The sequence below is a fragment of the Microcebus murinus genome, chromosome 22 (genome assembly GCF_040939455.1).
Source record: "Microcebus murinus isolate Inina chromosome 22, M.murinus_Inina_mat1.0, whole genome shotgun sequence".
NCBI lineage: Eukaryota > Metazoa > Chordata > Mammalia > Primates > Cheirogaleidae > Microcebus > Microcebus murinus.
In genome coordinates, this window is record NC_134125.1 from 16,263,906 (window position 1) to 16,288,154 (window position 24,249).

The following is a 24,249-nucleotide window of genomic DNA, read 5'->3' on the forward strand; positions in this document are numbered from 1 at the left end:
TCAGGCATAAATCTCCTCCCTCATGCTGTAGATAGTGTCGACACCTGCAAAATTCTTTCCTGATCCCGATCCCCTCTGTGGCCCCGGGAACAATTATCATCTCCTTTTGATAAATGTGGAAACTGAGCACCAGGAGTTGGAACCACTGGAACAGCTGGGTATAAGAACCAAGGTTCCCTGACCTCCCACAAGACCTCCTACGACAGACTTGGCCCCAGTTCTATGGGGACCACAGTCTAAGTGGCTTTGAAGGATATTCTTGATGGATTGAAACACGGCATAGCCCGTGCAAAGGGAGGGCTTAAAACTCTCCTTATAAAAGATGAGTGAATGTGTGGGAAATGATATGCATGCATGGTTAATTATAACATCGGAATACATACACAAGATTTATTGTAACATTGTAATAGTAAGAGACTGGAAGCAGGTCAAGTGCATGTCCTGCAGACTAGTTAATTAAATCTCGGCCAATCCAGCAATAGAATACCATGCAGCCGTCAAAAAGGATGGGGTGCTCTTTATATGCTAATATGAAATCATCTCCAAAATATATTAAGTAAGAAAGGCCAGTTGCAAAATAGTGGTTTAGGATACTACTATGGATACAAAAGTGGAGAGAGATTAAAATATATATATTTGGCTTTTTTTTTTTTTTTTGAGACAGAGTCTTGCTTTGTTGCCTAGGCTAGAGTGAGTGCTGTGGCATCAGCCTAGCTCACAGCAACCTCAAACTCCTGGACTCAAGCGATCCTCCTGCCTCAGCCTCCCAAGTAGCTGGGACTACAGGCATGCGCCACCATGCCAGCTAATTTTTTCTATATATATTAGTTGGCCAATTAATTCCTTTCTATTTATAGTAGAGACAGGGTCTTGCTCTTGCTCAGGCTGGTTTCGAACTCCTGACCTTGAGCGATCCGCCCGCCTCAGCCTCCCAGAGTGCTAAGATTACAGGCGTGAGCCACCGCGCCCGGCCAAATATATATATTTGTATTTGTCCAAAGCCACTCTGGAGGGAGGCATGAGAAACTAACACGAGAAGACAGGTGCAGTGGGAAGGGGGTGGCTGGTGGCAGGGTAGGAACAAACTTTTTCATTCTAACCTTTTTATATAGTTTTAGATGGGTTGGACATCACCAATTAGAGTTGTGTTGCCTAGCCAGAAACTTAAATTTAAAAAGCCAAATTAGAATTGTCAACCGGTTCCCAGGAGGCCAACAGCAGGTGTGACTACGTTGACAGTAAGTGTGTTATAAACTCTAAGGCCCGGGGGTTACCATAGCCGTTTTCTCATTGGCCATCCCATGAACACGTTTGGGATTTTTACACCCAGCTCTGCCTGGCTCCAGCTTTCCTTGATGTCATAAGGCACCATGGTGGCTTCCTGTGGCCATGGGTGGTTGAGCCGATGTCCCTTGGCCGACCTGCCGTCCCATTCCAGGAGAATGCATGATCCCTGGGTGGGGTGCTGCAGTGTCCGGTGGGCTCTCTGTGCTGCTGATATCCACGCACGGAGAGGACCTGCAGATGGTAATGCCCAAAACCCACGCTCCATCGAGAACACGGCCCACCACCACTCTGCCAGGACCTTTCCAGCCACTGCCTCCAGCCGGCCACCCACCCAATAGGCCACCTTTCCTGTTAAGACCAACCAGAGGCACCCGGGAGCTCCCATGGGCCATTCTGACCAGCGCCAGCTCTGACCGGTTGCCAGGTGGCTCCAGGTCCCCACCCCCGGCCACAGCCCTTCCCATTTCTACTGCGTCGCCACCACGCCCAGAGCTCTCTGGTCTTTGGGAATTTTGGAAATGCCCAGGGCCGCCCTTCCTGTGCTCGTAAACGTGTGCAATGTCGCCCTCCCCCGGAAGGATGACCATTCATGGGCCCCGCCCTGCCCACACGGGGGTGGCGCCCTTTGGTCTTCCTGAACCTGCTCAGGGGTCAGCAGAAGGTTCCTTTTAGCCTCTTCCTCTTCCTCCTCCCGCCGGGTCCTTGTCCCGCGGATGTTTGTCTTTGCTGTGCCTTGCTCTTCTTCCCTCCTTTGCGGCTTTGTCCCCGTCACTCTGTCTCCCTCTTCTCGCCCCTCTGTGCATCTCCCCCCGTGTCCCTCCTGCTCGTCTCTTGCTGTCCACGCTGAGGAGGTGTCCTCCTCTGCTCCCTCCTCTGGCCACCCCAAGCCCCTGTCCTGCTGAGGTCCGGAGTGCAGGGGACCCTTCCCCCAAACTCCTGGAGCCCAGGGGCAGGGCGGCTTTGTGGGGGTGGGCGAGCAGTGCGGCCACACCGGGCCCAGAAGTCCCCCACTTGGATTCATGCTCGGTGGTCGCCATCTTGAAGTCCTTAACATAGTAATTTTCTAATAAGGGTCTGCGTTTGCATTTTACAATGATCCCTGGAGGGTGTAGCCTGTTCCGCTGAGGGTTGTGCACATCCTGGGGGTGGGGGGGGGCACGGCCCCTCCTGGTGCAGCTGAAGGTGCTAGGACTGAGGTGCAGGGTCCAGTGCCAGTCCTGCTTCTGCTCCTCGTTCACCCGATAGTAAGGGAGTTGATAGACTTGGCCCCATTTTACAGATGAGATAAATCAAGGCTCAGAGAGGCTGTTTCACCTGCCCAAGGGCCCCCAGCTTGTGAGCCTGGCTTGAAGGAAGCTGACTTTGAAATCTTCGCGCTCTGTGACCCTTCTCAGCCTGCAACCTTAACAGCCTCGGAAGGGCACCTTTCAGTCTGTAAACTAAGGCTCAGTTTTTTGGGTTTTTTTTTTTGGAGACAGAGTCTCACTCTGTCACCCGGGCTACCGTGCAGTGGCGTCATCATAGCTCACTGCAACCTCAGACTCCTGGGCTCAAGCGATCCACCCTCAGCCCCTCTAGCAGCTGGGACTACAGGTGTGCACCAGCACACCCAGCTAAGTTTTTCTATTTTTAGTAGAGTCAAGGTCTCGATCTTGCTCAGGCTGGTCTTGAACTCACTCCTTCCTGGAGTGCTGGGATCACAGGCGTGAGCCACCACGCCCGGCAAGGCTTAGTCTTTGCACGTGGAAAACAGCTGTAACGAGAATAGCCACCTGTGTGCAGAACCCACCTGCATCGGAATCCCAGCCCCTGACGCAGGTGCCTGGCACACGGCTACCTTCCCAAGTCGTAGCCACTGCCTTTTCCATCCTCGGTTTCCTCATCTGCCTAACAGGGATCATGGTGGCACCTGCCTCCTGGGGCTCTTATCCAAACTGGGGCGCTTTGTGATCGAAAGAGGCATGCTCGATAAGTACATTAGGACAAGAGTCGTGAACAAAGATTGTCATGGGCAAACCAGGCTGGAAGGTCACTCCGCACACGGGCCATGCATGCTTGTGTCAGGATCATCCGTTTCACAAAGCATGCTAACAGACAAGCGAGTGTAATGACGCCCAGGGCCACCCCCAGCTGGCGCAGGGAGGGGTGTGTCCCAGCATTTGCCGTGGAGGACGGAGTGACCTATGCTGGCTCTGTTGCAGCCATCGGTTCTGAGAAACGACATCCCGGAGAATGACTCGAAGGCCTTGCGGTTCAGGCCTTTTCTCAGATATTCTAGAAACATGGCTTTCTCTGAAGTGCAGCCTGGGGCAGGGCCACTTGCTTAGACCAGCGGGGTGTTCCTGCCTCCCTTGAAACCCCTGGAAACTCGAGGTGGCGTCCTTCTGCTCCCAGCACCGGGAGCTTCGTAATCCCCCTGAGCAAGAAGCAGGTGACTCGTGGAACTGGTCCCCCCTTTTAGAGTGGGAGGCGGGGTCCCCTGCGTGGCCTCACCCGCTGCAAGCATTTAGGACATTTCTTATCACCTGCATTTCCCCCCTCGGTCCTGGCTTCCTTTTCTGTCCCCACCCATGTTTCCCTTCCTCCTTTCACTTTTAATTTATGTCCCCTCTGCAAGTGAGCCTTCCCCCCCGCCTTCTGTACCAAGCCAGTGCGCAAGCAAACACACACAGCGACAGACCTGCAAACTCCACGCCTGCTACCCAGCCCGGGAGAGCAGCTATGCTGGCCTGGAGGGGCCGGCTGTCAGGGGGTTAAGAATGACGTGGGGGACGTGTTGGCCCAGGTTAAAAGGAGGAAGTGGCCACTGCCTGGGGAGGAAGGTCACTGGCTTGTCCTTGGGGACCGCAGAGGGCTGAGCCAGGCCTGAGAAGAACGTGGCAGGTTGCTCAAGGTCATTTTAGTAAAAAAAAAAAAAAAAAAAAAAGGAAGAACTTTCTAATGACTCAAGGAGTCTTTCTAGAACCGGCGTCCTCAAACTATGGCCCATCGAGGACATTTATCCGGCCCGCCGGGTGTTTTTGCCACCGCTGCCTGTCCTGCTTAGCAGCCGACTGGTCCCGGGCCCGCAGTGCGCAGGTGTAGAATGTGCGCCACAACTGGCCCCCTGTTTAAAAAGTTTGAGGGCCCCTGTTCTAGAAGTTCTGCTGCTTTCTGACTCCAGAAGACGCTCTCTTTAACCAGAACAGCCAAGGGGCCAGTTGGTCTGAGTCCGGCTCTCCACAGAGGGAGAGAGCCAATGGTCTGATCCGCCTGGAACACTCCTGGTTTGAGCACTCGGAACCCCAAGACATCGTGTAGTCTCCAGCAAACCGGGATGACGCTGTACCCCTACAAATGTGATCTCAGGAAACCCTGACACCGACACACTTTGCAGTTGGGGAGTCTGTGATTCAGCGACACAAGGTCACCCGCACGAGAGGGGCCAGGCTGGCGCGGGCACGTGGCTTTGCCGCCGCTGAGCTCCCAGCTGCCCTCGGCCACTTCCCTTTTCTGGAACGTGAGGGTGGGAGTCCCTGGATCCCAAAGCCTCTGCAGCGACCGACCGATGCCTTTTGGATTCTGGAATTTCCTCTGGTCTCCAACCAGCTTTTTGTTTTTCTATGGACGGGCAGGGCAGGGTAGAGCCGGGGAGGTTTTCCCAGCAAAACCCGGCCGGGGGCATGGCTTGGGCTCTGCCTGGGGGCAGAGGTGACAGCCTGGCGACAGGCTCGAGGGAAGGGCAGCCGGTCCCTCCTCCCCAGAGCCTGGGAGCAGGGTGGGGTCTGGTACTCACGGCCCTGGCGGCTGGCAGCGGTGCCAGCCCGTTTGTCCGCTACCTGGGCTGCGTCCAGGGAATGCCGGGGCCAGACGTGCCTGAGTGCTCCAGGGCCACTGCGCCCGGGCTGCAGCCAGGGCGGGCTGTCTGGGCTCCCTCCAGGCTCTGGGATCTCTCAGGGGTCCCCCTGGCGGGACAGGCCTCCGCAGCCCCCCTGTCTGCCCTGGGGGCCCGGCCTGTGGGGACAGCACCGTGCAGAGGCAGGTGAGCCAGGGTCACCAAGGGCTCCATGAGGTGGGGTTGTGGGCTCGTGACACGCTGCTCACCTGGCGACAGGTGCTGGGTCAGAGCCCTGCACCCAGCAGGCAAGCCGTAGAATGTAGGGACAGTCACCGCCATTAAAGACACAGACCTGGACTCACAACAGCCCAGACTCAAATCCCTCTTCCTCCCTTTCCCAGCTGCGGGATCTAGAGCCATTGCCCTTGCTTTTCTCCTGCCTCAGTTTCCACATCGGAAAAATGGGAATGAAAACATCTACCTTGAAGATCCTTTCTGAGTGTGCAGTCGGCACCTGATAAGTGGGGGGGTTAATGCCACTGTCCCAGCCTCTCGGTTTCTGTGTCTCTCACCCCAGGGCTGCACCGGGCCAGCGACAGGCAGCAGGTGAGGGTGTCTGGGTCCCCACGGAGAAGCTGTGCTGCGGGGACAGAGGAGGGGTGTGAGGGGAGGGAAGGACGCCCCGGTGAGAGGCGCCCACCAGCTGGCCCTGGAGCTGCCATGATGACATAGAAATCGCTGGTGACTGCAGCTAGGGGCGTTCAGAGCACGGGCTTTGGACCCCCACGGATCCGAGTTCAGGTCCCAGCTCCGCCAGGCACTGGCTGGGGATCTTGGTCCGGTTCCTTTCAGAGCCTCAGTTTCAACATCTGTGAAATGGGGATCATGCTCACCTCTTCGGGCAGGGGGCTGGTGGCTTATCAGCGTGCAGGCAGATGAGGAGGGCCCAGTGCCCAGCCGGATGCCGGGCGTGTTTCCGCACGTGGCGCTCTCTCTTCTGGCTGTCGCCTCCCGGCCTCCCGGCTCTGCCTGGGTTTGCTGGGGTGCGAGGTGCGGCTGCGGGGGAGCGAGGGCTCGTGTGAGAAGCACACGCGTGAGATCCGCACGAGCAAAGGCCCAGGGGCCTGGAACGCCAGGCGGGGGTGCCCTGTGTGAGTCCCGCAGCCCTGTCCTGGGGCACCTGTCACCTGCCTCCACCGGCCTCCCTCTCTGTGCCGCCCCGGCGCGGGCTGGGCCTGGGGGTCTTCCGTGTTACCGTTCCGCACGCATGCGCATGCGCGCACACGCGTTCCTACTAACTGCAGTGCTGCCGCGTTGGCACCTGCGTCCTGGCCCTGCCATCGTGCTGCCGTCTGTCTGCAGCCCGGGATCCCCGCTGCTCCCTGCGTGCACCGCCGCCTCCTCCGTCCTCGCTCTGCGGTTTATGGGGAGAGTTCAGCTCCGATGAGTAGGGCTCCGATGTGGGGTTCAAGGCGCAGCTCAGGGGAGACCCGGCGGAGGGGCGCTCTTCTGGAATCCCCAAATCAGCCCCCAGAGGCTGCTCCTTCGCCTGCGTCCCTGCTCAGCTCCTGGGGGCTCTTTGGACTCTCGCACCTGTCCCGCGCGCCCACCTGGCAAGCTGCCCCTCAGCCCTGCCTTCCCTCCTGCCCCCCACCCCATGCCGAAAGGCCCTGGGTCCCCAGGGAGGGGGAATCAGTCCTGCGTTGCCATGGTGACCAGATTTCACCTGCGGCCTCGGGGACTCTGGGGGAGATGGGTCTCAGCCCCCAGGACCGGCCAGAGCCCGCCCCTCCCTGACCTGGCTTCCCCCATGAAGACACACCTCCGAGGATCTCTGCTCCTCTATCGTCTGCTCATCGGAGACCTTTCTTGAAGCCTTGGTGGTTGCCGTGGAAATGGCTCTGGAAGCAAACCTGTCCCAGTGGGCTGTGGAAAAGTCCTCAAGAAAAATACGGAGATGGCCAGACTCCCCGGCTCTCCGCTGGGAGCCCCCCAGGCCCCGAGACCTCCAAGACTGTGCCCTGTGGGGGCACTTGCGACTGGCAAGACCTCAGCTCACCAGGCCCCCTGCTGTTCTCCGGCTTCCAGTTTCCCCTCTTCCAGCGCAGCCCCCCATATCGGCCGCCCGGGGTTAGGAGCTGGAATTTTATTTTTAGAAAGATGGACACCCTCTGCTTAAAACCGTCCATGGCTCCCTATTGCCTATAGGATGAAGCTGGTGGCTTGTAGGGGTCTTACGATCTGAGCCTCTCTCTTGGTTCTCGGCCACCTCTGCCGTCACCCCCCCACCCCCAGTCCCTAGCCACACTTTACCAAGCCCCTGTCCCTTTGCACACACAGTTTCTCTATAGAGAAGCCTCCACCGCCCTCTCTGGCCAAGCCTTGGCACCCTCCGAGGCTCGGCTCAGACGCCACCTCCTCCAGGAAGCTCCCCCTTATTTCTCCAGCCCCCTTCCCCACAAAGTCAGGCCCAGGGCGACAAACTCAGGGACCAACGGGGCCGGGCAGGAGACTTAATGACTAATATATGAACATCTTTCACTTCCACAAAGAAACACGTGCGAGGCCACGAAAGCTATAAGCGAGATGTCTTGGTTCACCTTTCTCCCACCCAATTAGTTGCTCTCATTTCTGCAACAGTGGAGCCCCTGGGGACACCCTGGCACACGGCAACTGACCCGTTGCCCCAGAGCCAAGGGGTCAATAGGGAGGGGTGGGGATTGGGGAAGACACCGCCCTGTCTGTAATGCAAGCCGCCGGAGATCTGGAGCTCAGGTGACAGCTCAGAGTCCTCACTGTGCCATGCGAGGCCGGGCACTGGTCCTTCTTACTCCCAGGGTATCTGGCAAGGAGTTGGCCCCTACAAGGTGCCCACCAGTGGCCTTTCCAACGGCCGGACGGATGCACGAATCCGCACTGTCTCTTGAACCTGCCAAACCTGCTCCTGCCCCAGGGCCTTTGCACTTGCCATGCCCACTGCCTAGAATGCTCTTCCCTCAGACAGCCCCATGTCTCCTTCTCCCTTTATTTTCTCTTTATATTTGGGTCTCCACTCAAATGTCACCCAAGGTGACATTTGAGTGGAGACCCAAATATAAAATATAAAGAGAAAAACAGAGAGCCTTCTCTGAGCACCCCGCTACACACATACACGCGTTTTATGCCCTGTTCTCTTTATATATTTTTTCACAACACAATCACCTCCTGCTGCTATATTTGTTTCTTTGTTTTTAATTAAAAAAATTTTTTTTGAGAGAGGATCTCACTCTGTCACCCAGGTTAGAGTGCAGTGGCGTCGTTATAGCTCACAGCAACCTCAAACTCCTGGGCTCGAACGTCTCTCCTGCCTCAGCCTCCCGAGTAGCTGGGACTACAGGTGTGCACCACCACACCTGGCTAGTTTTTCTATTTTTTACAGAATTCGGGTCTCACTCTTGCTCAGGCTGGTCTTGAACTCCTGATCTTAAGAGATGGTCCCGCTTTGGCCTTCCAGAGTGTCTAGGATTACAGGTGTGAGCCACCGCGCCTGGCCTGATATATTTATTTTTCCAGCATTTATATAGTGCTCTGATGAACTAGGAGATGCTTCTAAAATGTCACCAACATAAACTGATTAAATCCCTGTAACAACACTGGGAGGGAGGAGAAACTATCATGCCTATTTTCCAGATGAGGAAACCGAGACTCAGAGAGGTGCGGTGACTTGGCCAAGGTCACACAGCTGGTGAGTGGCAGAGCTGAGGTCCGGACCCAGGCATCTTGCTTCCTTACCACGTATTTGTTTGCTTACCTGCTTAGCATCTGTCGGCCACCCCCACGGGCAGTGATGTGTCTGTTTTGTTCCCTGCTCTGTCCTCAGATCTGAGCCTGGTGCATAATAGGTTTTTAATAGATATTTCTTGGAAGGATGGAGGAAGGGAAACAGAGGATCAGAGGATTGGAAGGAAGACTCTTGGGCCTTCCGGGCTCAGCCAGATGTCAAGACTGTCTTGTCGGAAGCTTCCCAGCCTCCTAGAGGGTTTGAGTCATCCTGTCTGGGAGGGGCCCTGCCCTGCCCTTCCTCCCCTCCAATAGAGCCTCTGTGTTCTGACCTCTCCCAGGCAAAGGTGCCAAACCACACTCCCGGCTCCCCGGGCCCATGCCGGGCATGCTTCCTCCAGTGACGGGAGGACAGGAGGGGAACAGGCAGGAGGCAGGAAGTCTCCGGAACAAGGTGGCCTGGAGTGAACAGGAGAGGGCCTGCGCCTTGCCAAGTTCTCCAGGGGCCCTGGAACAGGGGACTTGGCTGAGGGGGCCTGAGGCCACCTCCTCGCTGGGCTTTGATGCCCTGCACCACCCCCTCCAGCCCTCGGAAGATCGTTTGGTTCCAGCCGAGGGATTCGAATAAAGTGAGGCAGACATTCGTTCGGCAGAGGCTCTTGCAGGGCAGGTGGCCGTCCTGGCCAGGGAGACGGGGCTGCGCTGGGGCTGGGGCTGGCAGAAGCCTTGGCTTCCTCGTCCGGCCCAGGCAGCCCTGATCCGGGAGGAGGTAGAGAGGGACCTCTGGCCCACGCCTGGCCCCGTCCCTCCCCTGCTTCCAGAACCATCCAGGCCCATCTCTGAGCTCTGCTGGTTTCTGAAGACACAGCCCTTTGCTTCAGGTCAGAACCAGCAAACTGGACTCAGCCTCCCTCTCTTTCCCTCCTGGGACGGGGATGCCGGGCGTCCGTGCAGAACATCACGGTCGGATTTTGTAACGGGGACGCCTCTGCGCCCCGACCGTGAGCCACGGACCGTGTCTGCATCACCGTTCTGTGACGTGCTCACAAAGACCCTGTTGGCCCCATTTTGCAGATGCGGCTCAGAGAAGAGTGGTGGCTTGTCCACAGTCACTGAGCCGGGAAGGGCCTTTGAACCTGGCCCAGCCGATTTGCAAGTGTGGGCTCTTAGCCACTGTGCAGCCTGGAGTGGGGCACGAGTCTGAGACAACCTCGTAGTGGGCAAGGACCCCAGTCTTGCTCTTGGAGTGGCAGTGGGGGGCAGGGGAAGGGCTGCAAGTTAGCCTTGAACCTCTGGCCCAGGGATCTTACTCCCCACCCCGATTTCCTGAAGGGAAGGTTTTGTTATTGCCACCTCATAGGTGACTTCAGCACAGCCCAGAGAGGCAAAGCAACTTGCCTGGCGTCACACAACATGGAGCTGAGCTGTGCTGTCTTTTTGCGGGCCCCGAGCACAAGGCTGGGAACAGATACTTGGCCCATTCAGCCATGGTGTTTTTTTAAAGCTGAAAGGGAACCCTTGAGATCACCTACCTCAACCTCCTTGTTTCATAAATGGGGAAATGGAGGCCCCCAAAGACCGAGAAGCTATCTAAGGACATTTGCTAGGCAGGGCCTGTGAGGTAGGAGAGAAAGAGCACTGGGTCCTCAGTCTGGGTTCCCATCCCCACCTCTGCCCCTCACTAGCCGAATGGCCTTGGATGAGACCCCTAACCTTGCTGGGCTCCAGCTTGTCTACTCTAAAATGGTCACAATCCCATGAGGTTTGGATGCGATGATGCTCATAGAGCACTTCTTGATGTCTTGGCTCGCATAGTAGGTGCTCAATAAAATGTAGCTAGGGTGGTGATTATTATTAATATACGTTTAACCCTGATATTCTAGGGGCCGAAGATCCTTGCCAGGTTGGCCCTACGAGTCTTGTGTCCCTGGCCGGGGCTCTGGCAGGAGTCTAAGGGGCTGCTGGGATGTTTTCCTCACTCGCCGCGCAGAGCAAAGTGTAGCACCAAGCACCAAGCGCTTCAGAGCAGATGCGTCTGGATTCTCCGCGTCCTCGTTCTCTCCCGGGCCAGGCTGGGGCCCGGGGACAGTCCTCCGGCTGCCACCTCCCAGGCGTTTCAAGGTGCCAGAGAAGGGAGGGAAGCCAGGCTGCCAGGGCAGCACCCGATTCGGGCTTTCCCCTGCGGCTGAGCGTGAGCCGCGCTGGCCTGGATCGGGGCAGGCAGGGCCTGGGAGGACAGCGGCGTCTCAGGTGGCACCCAGGGTCTTCCCCGAGTGCCGGCTCCGAGCCCACGCTCCGAGCAGCACATCAAGTGCGTGCCGTAGGCTGGCTCCCGGCTTGGGGAGAAGCCACCCACCCCTGGCTGCCTTCTAGACCACATCCTGAGCAGCCCACGTAAGCAGCCCCGGGCCCGCCGCCCTCCAGACACCCTGTGTACACGACTGGGGATTATCGGCATGCGTGGGCTCCAAGCCGGCTTCGGGGATTAACTGGATATGGTGCCGGGGGGCCCCCCGGGCCAGTGGGATGTAAGCAGGGCAGCAGATCTGTTTACAGGTCACCTCGAGGGGCCGGGGCAGTGTTTGTGGGGAGAGGCACAGGCCGTGGGCTTGGTGGCTTTGTGTGCAAGCTGGGTGGCTGGGAGGACGCTTGGTGTCTGCGTCCCGGGCCCGTTGGTGTGGGCTGGAGCGGTTTTCTGGCCTGGAAGGAGGGATGTCCATACGAATGTTCTTCCTGGGGACATTTTGTGACCAGGAATGACTGCTGGGGTGGCTGCAGGGGCAGCTGAGCCTCCAATACAATAATGGGGCTGTGCTAGTTTTTTCTTTTATAATTTTGTTTTGCTTTGTTACGACGGGGCTGCATTTGTAGGGAAGCGTCCGCACTCTCCCGGGCCCGTGCGACCTGGCGCCGAGTCAGGGTTCGGGCTGGGGCCTGGGTCAGATCTTAGCTCAGCCCTAAGGCAGGCAGGATCCGGATTGCTTGGGCCTCGGCGAGGAGTCAGCCTTGCTTGTTAAGAACAGCAAACAGCTGCTTCGGGGTTGTAAGCAGGGAGTGACGTGATGGGGTCTGCAGTTTGAAATGACCTGTCTCCCAGGTGGAACGTGGCCTGTCTGCCGGGTGTACAGGTGCGAGGCCACACAGGGGCGCAGAAACACCGACCTGCGAGCTGTGCAGGGGAGACGATGGGTAGAACTTGTGGACGGACGCAGGGGCGAGGGCGGGGGAGGCATGGGGAGTCCAGCGTCTGAGTCAGCGTGTCAGCAGGAAACATGGGGCGATCCGCTCTGCTGGGGTTATCGGCGAGATCGCAGTCGGGGTGGGCGGTGGGGAGGAGGCATGCTGGGCTCTCGGTCCAGCAAAGGGGAGGAAAACGGACGGCCCGGTGTGGAGAGGCTGGAGGAGGGTCCCAGGCACCCAGAGAGTGTGGCTGTGGCCAAGTCACCCAGACCCTGCACAGAAGGAGCTGGAGGACGGCCTCCCACCTGCAGTCCCCCACCTGAGAGCCTGAGACCCAAGCCGGAGGTCAGAGGGCAAGCCGCCCATTGAGGTTTCCATGCAGGGCAGCCTGCAGGGCCCCGATCGATCGGGGAGGGCAGCGGATGTGGAGACAGAACTCCTGGGGAGGAGGAAAATGCTTTCATGCCTCAAGGAGTAGCATTCTAATGGGGGGAGCTGCAGGCAGTGGCGTGGATATTTTGGGGGTGTCTCCCTGCATCTGTGCATGAGACAGCTTCTGCAGCTTTGCAGGGGGGGGCCTTCTGGCCTGTCTGCAGGTGGGCGGCCAGGTCTGGGGACCCAGCACCGTGTTTCAGCCCGTGCTCAGGGAGCCCTAAGCTCAAACACGGCTCCTCCAAAAGCCAGGAGAAAACGGAGCAGCCCGCTTGGAGCCGGAGCCTCCTGGCTCACTGCGGTGACTCAGCGCAAGCTCCCGCACGTGGGCGTGGGACCAGGGAGGAGGAAATTCTCTCCGACACAGAGCTAATTCTGTCCCGGGGCTGCCAGCCAGGCCTGCGGCTGGAACATCTGGTGGGGCTGTGTGGTTTCCAGGTCTCCGAGCCTCTCGGAGCTGGGGACCCAGGGACTGTAGCCCCCGAAGTGTCCCCTGGAGCCACCTCTCTGCCCTGGAGGTGGCAGGGCTGGTAGACGGGACCGGCCAGGGGACTCTAGCGGAAGGCAATGGCCTCAGGACTCGGGCCTGGGGGTACACTGGGGGCTGCTCGGGAGAGACGTGTTTGAGGGTGAGAGTGGTGGCTAGCAGGCCTCATTTTTCATGTCAGCTGCGGTGGTCTTGGGCTTTGGGGTCAGAGAGTCCTTGGCCAAATCCTGCGCTGATGCTTAAAGGCTGTGTGATCCTGGGCTAGTCACTTCACCTCTCTGAGCCTCTGTTTGGGAAGCCACATCTCAGTCCACACGGGGTGCGCTGAGGCATGAGTTGGGGGAGTTCGAGGCTCCAGGAATACTCCACGCACAAAAGACAGACCAAGCCCCTCTTCGCTGTGGCGAAGAGGAGAATCACTTACTATCTCTGGGCCTCAGTTTCCCCTGTTACAAAACAGAACGTCCTCTGAGGGGCCTCCTACCCCCTAAAAGCCCTTTTGGAGGCTAAGAGAACTGGAGGAGAGATGTCTGGGCCATGCAGCTGGGCTGTCAGGGTGGGGTACGTAAGAGTCGGGGACAGCAGCCAGGCCAAACATGGCCATTTGCAGAACGAGGAAAGTTTCCAGTTCCCCGGCTGGGTTCCCACGGCCAGCAGGCCCCGATAAGGCCCCCGCATTTGGCCTGGGGCTGCCATCGGGGACAGGTTAGCGCAGGCCGTGATGAGAGAGACAGCGGGCTGGGGGATGAGAGGCTCACCTGGGCTGGCCAGGCACCCAGGTGAGTGATGCCGCAGGTGACAGGTGGCCGAGCCTCCCAGACGGGAGGGCTGACTGATGACCAGGAGTCGGGGAGGAGGAGGAGGAGGAGGCTGAGACAGAGAGAGAAGGCCGGGAGACCACAGAGACAGAGAGGGTGACACACAAAGAAAGGCAAACAGGGACACAGGGACAGCGAGAGGGGCAGAGAGCATGAGTCAGGCGAGAAACGGAGGGTGGAGAGACCAGGCGGAGGAGGGGGGTGCCCTTTGCGGACAGGGTACCTGTTGGCAAAGGGGGGTGGCCAATGCCACAGAGCAGAAGCAGAAGGCAAACATCTGGCCCCTCTGGCCCCTGAGCCGGTGGGGGACAAGGCCAGCAGGGAGCAGCCAGAGGAGGTGGGGCCCTGGGTTAGAAGCGTGAGCTAGGAGCAGCAAGGAGAGCTGGCCGCCCCCAGGCAGAGGGGCTGGAGGCAGGAGTGGTTACTGACACCCCTGCAGCCCCTCCAGGGAGGGAGCCGGGGCTCTCGGTCCTCCAGCCCTACAGTCCCCGCCAGAGACTCTGGATGATCAACTGGCCAGGCAGGTGCGAAGTGCGACCTCAGGCAGCCTCCAACACCCTGCCTGGGTAAGGTGGCGCGATGCCAAGGACCTTGCGGGGTCAGGGGAGGTGGTGGCGAGACGAGGCATGTGCTTGCCCACGGTCCGCTGCCTTCCGGCACCCACACCAGCGCCAGGGGCGGGGGGGAAGGGCTCCCCACGCACATCCTTGAAGGATGGCGGCTGAACAAGCCCCTCCTGGAAGGGGCCTCTCCCCCAGTGGCTGCGGCCAGAGGCGTTTCCTGTTGGCGTGTGCTCCGGAGGGAGGCGGAGGACTGAGGGGGGACACCACAGGGCACGAGGGGCCTCACCTGGCCCCGTCTGTGAAATGCACACCCCGAACCTTACCAGATCTATCTTGGGAGCTTCCGCTGGGGCAAAGGCCAGAGGTTTCTGGAATGTTCCAAGGAGGCGAGGCCGTAAAGAAAGAGAGTTTGGCTATTGGGCGGGCTCTGAGTTCGAAGTCTGGTACCTGCCTGGCTCTGAGCTTCCTCCTCTGTCCAGAATGGCTAAGTGGGCCCGCCTCGCCTCCCCGAGCTCTCTGTGTGACCTTGGGCATGTTACTTACCCTCTCTGGGCCCCAGTTTCCTCATCAGCAACAGTACTTAAAACGGAGGCTGGAATGCAGTGAGGACTATTGAGATATATGTGTTTGCTTAGTAAAACTTAAGCCAGTGACACCCACCTGAGCCTGTCGTCCTCTGCAGAGGGAGGAGCAAGGTGTGACCTTGAGGCCCTGTCCCATCGCCAGCAAGAATCCTGCCTGCTGTGGGGGTGAGGGCAGGACACGGCCACCTGCCTGGTGGCCACCCTGTCCCCAGCAGGCAGGGGCTGGGCTCCCTGCGCAGGTGCTGGGGTGCAGGCCGAGGCACAGCTGCCCCTGGCCGGGCCAACGCTGTTACTTCCGCTAGCCAGTCCAAGTCCAAGTTCATCCCCCGCCTGCCGGGGAAGAATGTCGGGCGGGGCTCTGCAGGCTGCTCCCTTGGCCCCGTGCCTGCCCTGCGTGGCTTGGCCAGGGATTCGGTGACCCAGGCCTTGAGCTGGGCGCCGCCCAAGCATGAACCCCAGGCAGAGACCGGGGTGCCGGTCTGTTTGTGTGGGGTTTTTCTGGACCTCAGGAGAGGCGTGAGGGTTGACATCATGACACCCCTCGGCCCATCCTCGTCTCTGTCAGGGGCCTCCGGGAGCCCCCGCACTTGGCTTATTTTCTTTCTCCGCTGCGCTCATTTCCCCGTGACCCCTCCCAGCCCTGCGGGTCTAATCTGTTCAACGTGTATCTTGGTACTTGGCCGGACGGATTCTTGCAAAACGTGCGTCGCTGCTATGTGGGCACGTGGTCCCGGCGTGCCGCGGTGCCGTGGGGTCTAGAGCTCGCCCAGCCCGCCGGGGTTTAGCTGGCTGCTCGTCGCCGTGTGTGCGCCTGGGTTGCTGTTGTTTCTTACGCCGGTGGAATAGCCCAGGGCGGGCGCCCGCTCCTGTTTCACCCGTCCTCTTTCGAGCAATGGACACTCCAGCTTCTAGATGCATCCGTGCCCTGCCTGGGGTCCCAGCCCCTGGCCCGCTCCTGTGCGCACATGTGCCCGGGGCGCTCATTCCCCGACAGCCGGCACTCCCACCTCTGTGGGAGGACCGGCCTCAGAGGCTGGGAGGGCCCGCCCCAGGACAGGGTGGAGGGACAGAAGTGCGGGGTGTGACCTGCTCTGTTCCCAGGGTGCTCGTGAGCAGGATGCCGCCCCCTGGCCGGGCCTCCCGCTCCTGGTCCCACGTCCCTGCTCCCTGCCCGGCTTTTCCTGGAACACTTCCTTCATAAATCACTCCTGCAGAGATCCTCGTTTGAGGATTTGCTTCTGAAAAAGCAGAAGAGAAATCCCCGCCAACCACGCACTTGAACATCCGGCCACGAGTTTCCTGGGTAAGGGGGAGCGCTGGGGGGCGCTGCCGGGACGGTCACCCAGGAGGGATGGTCACCCAGGAGGGATGGTCACCCAGGAGGGATGGTCACCCAGGAGGGATGGTCACCCAGGAGGGATGGTCACCCGGGCGTTCACAGGGGCCCCCACCTGGCCAGCCTGGGAAGCGGCCAGTTCTCGGAGCTTGCCACCATCTGGTTGGGTGTACGGTGTCGTCTTGTTGTGGTTTTCATTTGCATTTCTTTGAGCTTCAGGTCGTAAGCCTGGGTTTGGGGACTTCCCTCCTGTCAACCGCCTGTTCTTACCATTTGCTCACTTTCCTGTTGGGGTTTCTGCCTTTTCCGATCAGTAGGAAGTTGGCCTGTGAACATTGCAGACGGCAAGCCCTTGTTGGGTGTGGAGACTGTAGAAATGTCATCCTCCCCTGGAGGGGGCAGTGTGTGTGTGTGTGTGTGTGTGTGTGTGTGTTAATGTGTGTCTCCGTGTGAGCACACAGTGTGTGCGTCCCTGTGCACCTGTAGCCCATTATAAGGGTGGCACAGGGTGAAGACAGGAAGACCACGGGGAGAAGAGAGGAACAGAGAGGGTGGGACACAAAGAAAGGCAAACACAGCGACAGAGAGAGAGAGGGAGGGAGAGAACAATTCAGACAAAAGAGAAGGGGGAGCAGGAGAGAGGCCCGGGCCCTAGCACGAGTGACGCTCTGGAACAGAGGGGTGGAGATCAGATTCCCGAGCTCAGAGGGAGCGACCGGGGGAGCCACAATGGCAAGGCTAATAGCCACACCCACGGCCACAGCAATGCGACCCTGAGCTCTACCTGTGGTCAAAGCCTGCGTGTCCCCGTCTGAAGATGTGTTTGCTCAGCTCCCAACCCCGTGGGGTGATCGGGAAGACCCAGCGAGACGTGTGTAAGGTCCCCGGCTCCCTCTCCGGCACGCAGGACGTGCTCTGCTAAACATTAATGGGGAACCCTGCCTGCTCCAGGCAGCGCCCCGAGCACGTAGCGAACGCGCTGCCTTCCGTCGTAACAGCAGCCTGGCGACGTCGGCCTTGGACTGGCTGCACCGCACCAGTATCGGAATCGAGGTTTCAGTGGGGGCTGACGAATGTGCTCAGGGCCACGTAGGTCACGTGGCTCTTGGCCCTGGAGCTGGAGTCCAGCCCAGGTGGGTGTGAAGCCCTCAGTCCAGCGGTGCCCAGCCTTTTTGGCACCAGGGACCAGTTTCATGGAAGCCCATTTTTCCATGGCTGGGGGGCGTGGGGATGGTTTCGGGATGATTCAAGGACACAATGCTCCAAGTACTTTCCCTGTGATGGTCCACCCCCACGAGCCCATTTTACAGATGGGACAACTGAGGTGCGGAGAAGGGAACTGACTCGTCCGAGGTCACAAGGGAGTTCATGCAAACCCAGGATGCAGACGCAGGTGGCCTGGCTGGGCCCCGGAGTCTGCTGTTCTGCCCGGGCTGTGAGCAGGAACGCGGGCTCAGGACAGGCGGGATGTGTGTTGGGACAGAGGCTCGGGGCAAACCCGTGACTCGGGTCTCCCTCACACTTCAGGGAGAGCCCAGGGGCTAGTGGCAGGCGGGGGCAGGGGACACTGACACACTCAGGATGAGGAGTGAAGGGTGGACAGACGGACATGCCCAGAGGCTGTCAGCGCCACCCTGTGCCAGCCTGGCCCGGCTGCAGCTCAAAGATGGAAAGACGTGGCCTCTGACCCGAAGCTGCTCCCAGCCCAGCGGGGATCCCAGCATGATGTCATCTTTGCAGATGGCGCTGTGTGGAGTGCTCAGCCCTGAGTCTCTGCTCCTCCCCCGGGCTCAGACACCCGGCCACTGCCAACAGGGGTGCGGGGGGTCCTGGGAGTGGGGAGACCCCTGTCAGGCTCTTCCTCCTCTCGGCCTTCCAGCTTCTTAATTTGTCCTTCAAAACTCAGCTCGGATGCCACCTGCCCCAGGAGGCTTTGGAGTCCCAGGCTGGGTGACAGCCCGGCCACTGGGCTTCTCGGGGCAGCCTGGGCGTGTCCCGGCTGCAGTGCAGTCTCCCTGCCTTGCCCCTGGGAGCTCTTTCTGGGAAGGGACCCTGCTAAAGCCATTTCTTCGTCCCTGGTGGCTGCACAGCCCAGCACGGGGAACACGGACAGGGTCCTTTCCTTGTCAAGGACACGCTTGGTGACGGCCATCAAGCTGGGCAGAGTGCAATGGTGTGTAGGAGTCCAGTTTCAGCGGGCGTGGTTCAAACGCCAGCTCTCCCACCCTGCCTGTGCGTGGGCGCAGGTCCTCATCTCGTCCCCCCGAGCCTCCTGGTAGCCCTCGTGGGGTTGAAGTGACGCCGTCTGGACTGAGAGCTCAATGCGTGTCCCCATTATTGTCGTGAGCCCCAGTCCGGTTCCCTCCCATCACAAGAGGGCTGCTCCAGGGTCCCTGTCTCCCCTCCGTGCTCCTGTGCCACAGGACACCCCGGGGGACCCCTCGGCGGGCATCTCCGGACCGTCCTCCCAGCGTACAGAGTGGGGCGACACCCAAGCTTAAACTCCGAGCCCTGTGAGCCCAGAGCCCTCAGTGGAATTTTCCAAGTGGCTTTTATTTAATAAAAGCAAAAGATGGCTTTTATGTAATAAAATACAGCCTCAAGCCCGTAAGCATCGGTAATGAATTTATGTGCATGAAGGTTGCAGTTATTTATAATGAAGCATCGACTGGCAGTCTCGCCGAGCCGAGACGCCTGATTTGGAGCCTATTTGTCGAGAAGGGGGGAGCTTGTGCAGCAAAGGAAGAGCGCGGACGCCAGGGTGTCAGAGCCCTGGTATCAAATTCTGCTCATCAGCCAGGCACGGGGGGGGGGGGGGCAGCTGGGCGGTAGCGTAGTCCCTAGGGTTCCTTGAGGGCTTCCTTTGTGCCAGCATCAAGCCAAATGCTCCACATTCTTGATGCCTTTCGTTCCCATATACACTCTGTGAAGCGAGTGTTCCCATTTTACTTATGAAAAAACTGAGGCTCAGAGAAGAGAAATCACGTGCCCAAAGCCGCACAGCTGCTAAGCGGCCAAGGCTGGGTTTGAACCGTGCATGTGATGATCACTGCCTCTAAGACCGTACAAGCTTGCCGACTCCTCAAAATCTCCGTTGGAAAAATACCCAATAAGGTGGTTGTGGGGACGGGGTCTGCAGCAAATTCACGGTGCCCAGAGAATGCCTGGTGAGAATGAGGCTCAGTTTCCACATTTCTTAAAACAAGAATCCCCGGGAAGACTCAATGACACAAGGGAAGGAAAGTTCTTGGGACACAGCAGGTGCTCCGGGAAGTTCCTCTTCTGTCTTCTCTGGGGCCGACACTGCCTCGAATGGTGTTTTGGGTCCCACCCTGGCAGCGGATTTGCATCGAGCCATCCACACTCTGTCCTTGGCCACCTTCCTTCCTCCACCCAACCCTGACTCGGGCTGTCATCTTGCGATATGCGGGGGCAGGGGAGCGGCCGGGATGAAAGGTCCAGCAGTTGATCTGGGTGGTCCGTTCCTCCAGGTTCTAGGGCCTCCACCCCGTCCCAGCTGAGTGACAGCTTTTCTGGACTTCGGCTTCCTCCTTTGTAAAATGGGAATAAGGTCGATGGGTCTTATTTCTGGCTCTGAGTCCACTCCACTCTCTGGTTCTTAGACCTGGATCCAACTGCTGCCCTCTTTTTCTTTTCTGCAGGTGTATCCGGCTGAGCACGGGGACTGATTGGCCGAGGACCCACGTTCTTTGGACACCATAACGGGGAACGGTGAGGAACTCTAGTGATCTGAACTCCAAAGGGGACCAGTGACTGCTGAGAGGGTGGGGAACCAGGGGGATGCCAGCAAGACTGTCCCCTGGGTTTTGGAGGCATAGTTGGACCAAGTTCATGGTGCTGGGCATCTCTCCTTCATTGCACTTGGCAGTGTTGCAATTCTCCCACTATTTAAAGGACTTTTTGATGAATAATTGTCTCCCACACTAGACTGTAGGGGAGGAAGGATCCCATAGAGACAGAAAACATGTTGTCAAGAGGGTAGACTCTGAAGCTTAGATTTTGAATCACAGCTCTGTCTTTTCTTTGCATGACTTTGGGCAAGTGACTTGAGCTCTCTGTGCCTCAGTTTCCTCATCTGTAAGATGGAGTTTGTAAATTGCCTACCTCACTGGGTGGTGGCAAGGATTAAGAGAGTTTATATATGCCATGTTGGAACAGTGCCTGGCACGTAGGAGGTGCTGGACGGGTTTTTGTTAAATAAATAAAACAGCAAAGCAGGTAAATGCTTAAATCTCAAAACTGGGCTTGCTCAGAGTCAGGGAGGTCGTTGCTGGTCTTGCTAATGTTGGTCAAAGTCTTGAAGCCGGTTCCAATCCAAGGTTTCCTAACGGCCCTGTCTCCCACTGCAGAGGATGGAGGATGGAGATTACAACACCTCCGCCCTCTACTACCCCGATGACTTCGAAAACTACCCCGATGACTTCGACTCGATCGTGGTGTTGGAGGAGGCGTCTCCCCTGGGAGCCAGGGCGGCCAGGATCTTCCTGGTGGTGCTCTACAGCCTGGTCTGCTTCCTCGGGGTTCTGGGCAACGGTCTGGTGATCGTCATCGCCACCTTCAAGATGAAAAAGACAGTGAACACCGTCTGGTTCCTTAACCTGGCGGTGGCAGACTTCCTGTTCAACGTCTTCCTCCCGATCCACATTGCCTACGCCGCCATGGACTACCACTGGGTTTTCGGGACGGCCATGTGCAAGATCAGCAACTTCCTGCTCATCCACAACATGTACACCAGCGTCTTCCTGCTGACCGCCATCAGCTTCGACCGCTGCGTCTCTGTGCTGCTCCCCGTCTGGTCCCAGAACCACCGCAGCGTCCGGCTGGCCTACGCGGCCTGCGTGGCCGTCTGGGTCCTGGCCTTCTTCTTGAGTTCACCGTCCCTCGTGTTCCGGGACACGGCCAATGTGCACGGGAAAACGTCCTGCTTCAACAACTTCAGCCTGGCTGCGGCCGGGCCTTCCCCGGGACCCACTCGCCCCCAACTGGACTCTGTGGGGTACAGCCGGCACATGGTGGTGACCATCACCCGCTTCCTCTGCGGCTTCCTGGTCCCGGTCCTCATCATCACCGCCTGCTACCTCACCATCGTCTGCAAGCTGCGGCGCAACCGCCTGGCCAAGACCAAGAAGCCCTTCAAGATCATCGTGACCATCATCATCACCTTCTTCCTCTGCTGGTGCCCCTACCACACGCTCTACCTCCTGGAGCTCCACCACACCGCCATGCCTGGCTCCGTCTTCAGCCTGGGGCTGCCCCTGGCCACGGCCATTGCCATTGCCAACAGCTGCATGAACCCCATTCTGTATGTCTTCATGGGTCAGGACTTCAAGAAGTTCAAGGTGGCCCTCTTCTCCCGCCTCGTCAACGCTCTGAGTGAGGACACAGGTCACTCTTCCTACCCCAGCCATAGAAGCTTTACCCGGATGTCGTCAATGAATGACAGGAGTTCCATGAACGAGAGGGAGACCAACATGCTCTGAGCCTCACCTGGGAGCCCCCAGGGGACACTGCCAACCCCAGGACACCCAAGGACATGTCTTCTGACGACCAGGCCAAGAACCTCTTTAGCACCCACCGATGTCCTATGCATGGGGCGAGCAGTGCTTTGAGCTCTGAATCCAGGGTCCAAAGCCTTTCCTGCAAGTGGCACAGTGGACGGAGCCTTCCCTGGTGCTCACAGCCTTCAACTGGCAACCCATGCCTCTTGGAAGACCCACCTGCACCCACTGAAAGTGAGAAAGGAAGAATTCTCAAAAGGGCCGCCGTGAACGGGGGTTGGCATACAGTGGCAGGATTCAGCTCCTGACTGCACGCCAACGGTGGACACACGCATTGTGTAAGGTCCGCGCCTGGTGGGCCCAGGAGAGGAAAGAGCAAACCCAGTGTCCCGAAGATCACACCTGGCCTCACACACCTGTGTCAATAAATAGCCGCCCAGAAAATCCCGCCCTCGCGCCGCTCTTCCGGGTTAAGGCATGTGCAAACGCACAGGTGACCCGGGAGGGGAAGGCGACCCCATAGCCCATGAATTACCAAGACTGCAGGATTAGCTTTCAGATCAGCTGGGGAGACAGCAAAGCAGGTCCTGAGCGGCCATGTGGGCTCCTTGCAAGGGCGGGACAGTGGGGGTGCAGGGAGGACTTGAGGGAAGGAAGAAGAGTCTTCGCAGGATGCGGGCACGAACAGCTCACCCTAGAGCATCGCGGGCTGATGGCTATTTGCAGGGTGTGAGTGGTGCGGGTCCCTGATCTCGCCTTGCCTTCATTACAGGGGTGGGGGGAGTTGTGGTGGGCGGGGGTTCTTCCCTCCTTCCCTAATCCACTCAGCCCTGGCTGGAGGCGCTTAGAGAGAAACACGGGGTGCTGGGGGACGGGGTGGGGGCGGGGCTTCTCCTTTTCTTCAATTTCCTCCAAGCCTTGCTGGAGACTGCTCGTAGGTGTAGCTTCTTGGGGAAGCAACTTGGAGCATCTCCCAGGATGAAGAGTGTGTGCAAGGACTCAGTCGCCCAGCTCAAAACAGAGCCTGGAGCCTCCGTCCTTGAGCTGGGCTCCCGAGATGCCACCACCACGCTGCATGGCTTTCCTCACCTGACACCGACACCTGCCGGCAGCGGACAGCATCATTTCCCAGTGACACAGCCGGGCTCAGAGGAGGGAAGCGCCCTGCCCGACACCAGCCAGCTACTCAGCGGCAGGGTTCAGACCCGAACCTGGCTTTGCCTGGCTGCAGAGGCTCTATTCTTTCATTGAGAATGTACCCATCGAGACTATTCCAGACTATAACGCTAGCCTGCATTTATTCAGCACTTCCCATGTTAAGCGCTTTCCATGCGTTTTCTTATTTATTCCTCACAGCAATCCCGAGTTAGGTACAGTTATTACTTCCCTTTCACAGAGGAGGAATCTGAGATCAGAGAGGTTAAGTAACTCGCCCAGGGCCACCCAGCTAGCCTCTGCCGGGGCCTGGATTTGAACCTCAGTTTGGCTCAAAGGAGGCTGCAGAGTCAGGAAGGAACCAGACAGGGCGGGGGTGTGGACCATAACTATTGATTCTTCTGTGGACGAATGTGAACGTCTTCATGGGCTTTAAGAAGCTTTGCAAATATTTTCAAAAATGACTCAGCGTGGCAAAGAAAACACACATGGATTCCAGCCATCAACACCCAGCCCAGCCACGGCTCCCACCTCTTGTGTCCCCTGAGGTCCCCAAAGAGGGCAGTGGGGACAGAGGCCTGGCAGGAGGCAGCCGCTTGTGAGCCCGAGGCCCTTCGGCCCCTAAGTGTCCACATCTTGTTCCTTCCAAGTCCCCGGCGTTGCTAAGCTGATCCTCATACAGGATGCAGTAAACAGACATAATGTCCCCCCCACCCCAGCTGGGCGAGTCCCCGAGGCCACGGGCTGTTTGGAACGGCACTTCATTAAGAGACAAACTGTTCCTTCCCTCCTGCGTCTTTTTTTTTTTTTTAAATCTTTGTATATATATTTTTTTTAATTTCAAAATATTAAAGTGGTACAGGTGTTTTTGATACATGGCTTGAGTCAGGGCTGTAAATGTGCCCATCGCCTAAATAGTGGTCATTGCACCTGCCAGGTGGGTTTTTGCCCCTTTCCTCCTCCCCCCACCCCCACCCCGCTTGATTTCCTATGACTTTTATTTCCCTCTGTGCACTTCTGTGCCCGTCGGTTAGTTCCAGCTTGTTAGGGAGTGCATGTGGTGTTTGTTATTCCATTCTTGAGATACTTCACTTAGGATAATGGTCTCCAGTTCCTCCCAAATTGCTGCAAAAGGCATTAATTCATCCTTTTTATGGCTGAGTCATACTCCACGGTACACACACACCACATTCTGTTCATCCACTCATGGATCGATGGGCACTTCCGTTGATTCCACATCTTCGTGATTGACTTGTGCTGCAATGTGTGGTGGCCGGGCGCGGTGGCTCACGCCTGCGGTACCAGCACTCTG

General features: G+C 58.3%; 1 protein-coding gene across 4 annotated transcripts in view; it reads left to right on the forward strand.

The window, feature by feature from the left end:
• CMKLR1 (chemerin chemokine-like receptor 1) overlaps window positions 1-23,809 on the forward strand; it is a 39,659-nt gene extending 15,850 nt beyond the window's left edge. For 3 of the 4 annotated variants that reach the window (XM_075996643.1, XM_075996644.1, XM_075996642.1), the window contains 2 exons: window positions 19,926-19,995; window positions 20,634-23,809. In XM_075996643.1, the coding sequence (XP_075852758.1) occupies window positions 20,637-21,764 (1,128 nt within the window). In that variant the 5' untranslated portion in view covers window positions 19,926-19,995; window positions 20,634-20,636 and the 3' untranslated portion in view covers window positions 21,765-23,809. Of the gene's footprint in view, window positions 1-14,137; window positions 14,347-19,925; window positions 19,996-20,633 lie in introns of those variants that run through there. The other variant, XM_075996645.1, reaches the window with a different exon arrangement.
• The last annotated feature ends 440 nt before the right edge of the window (window positions 23,810-24,249 follow it).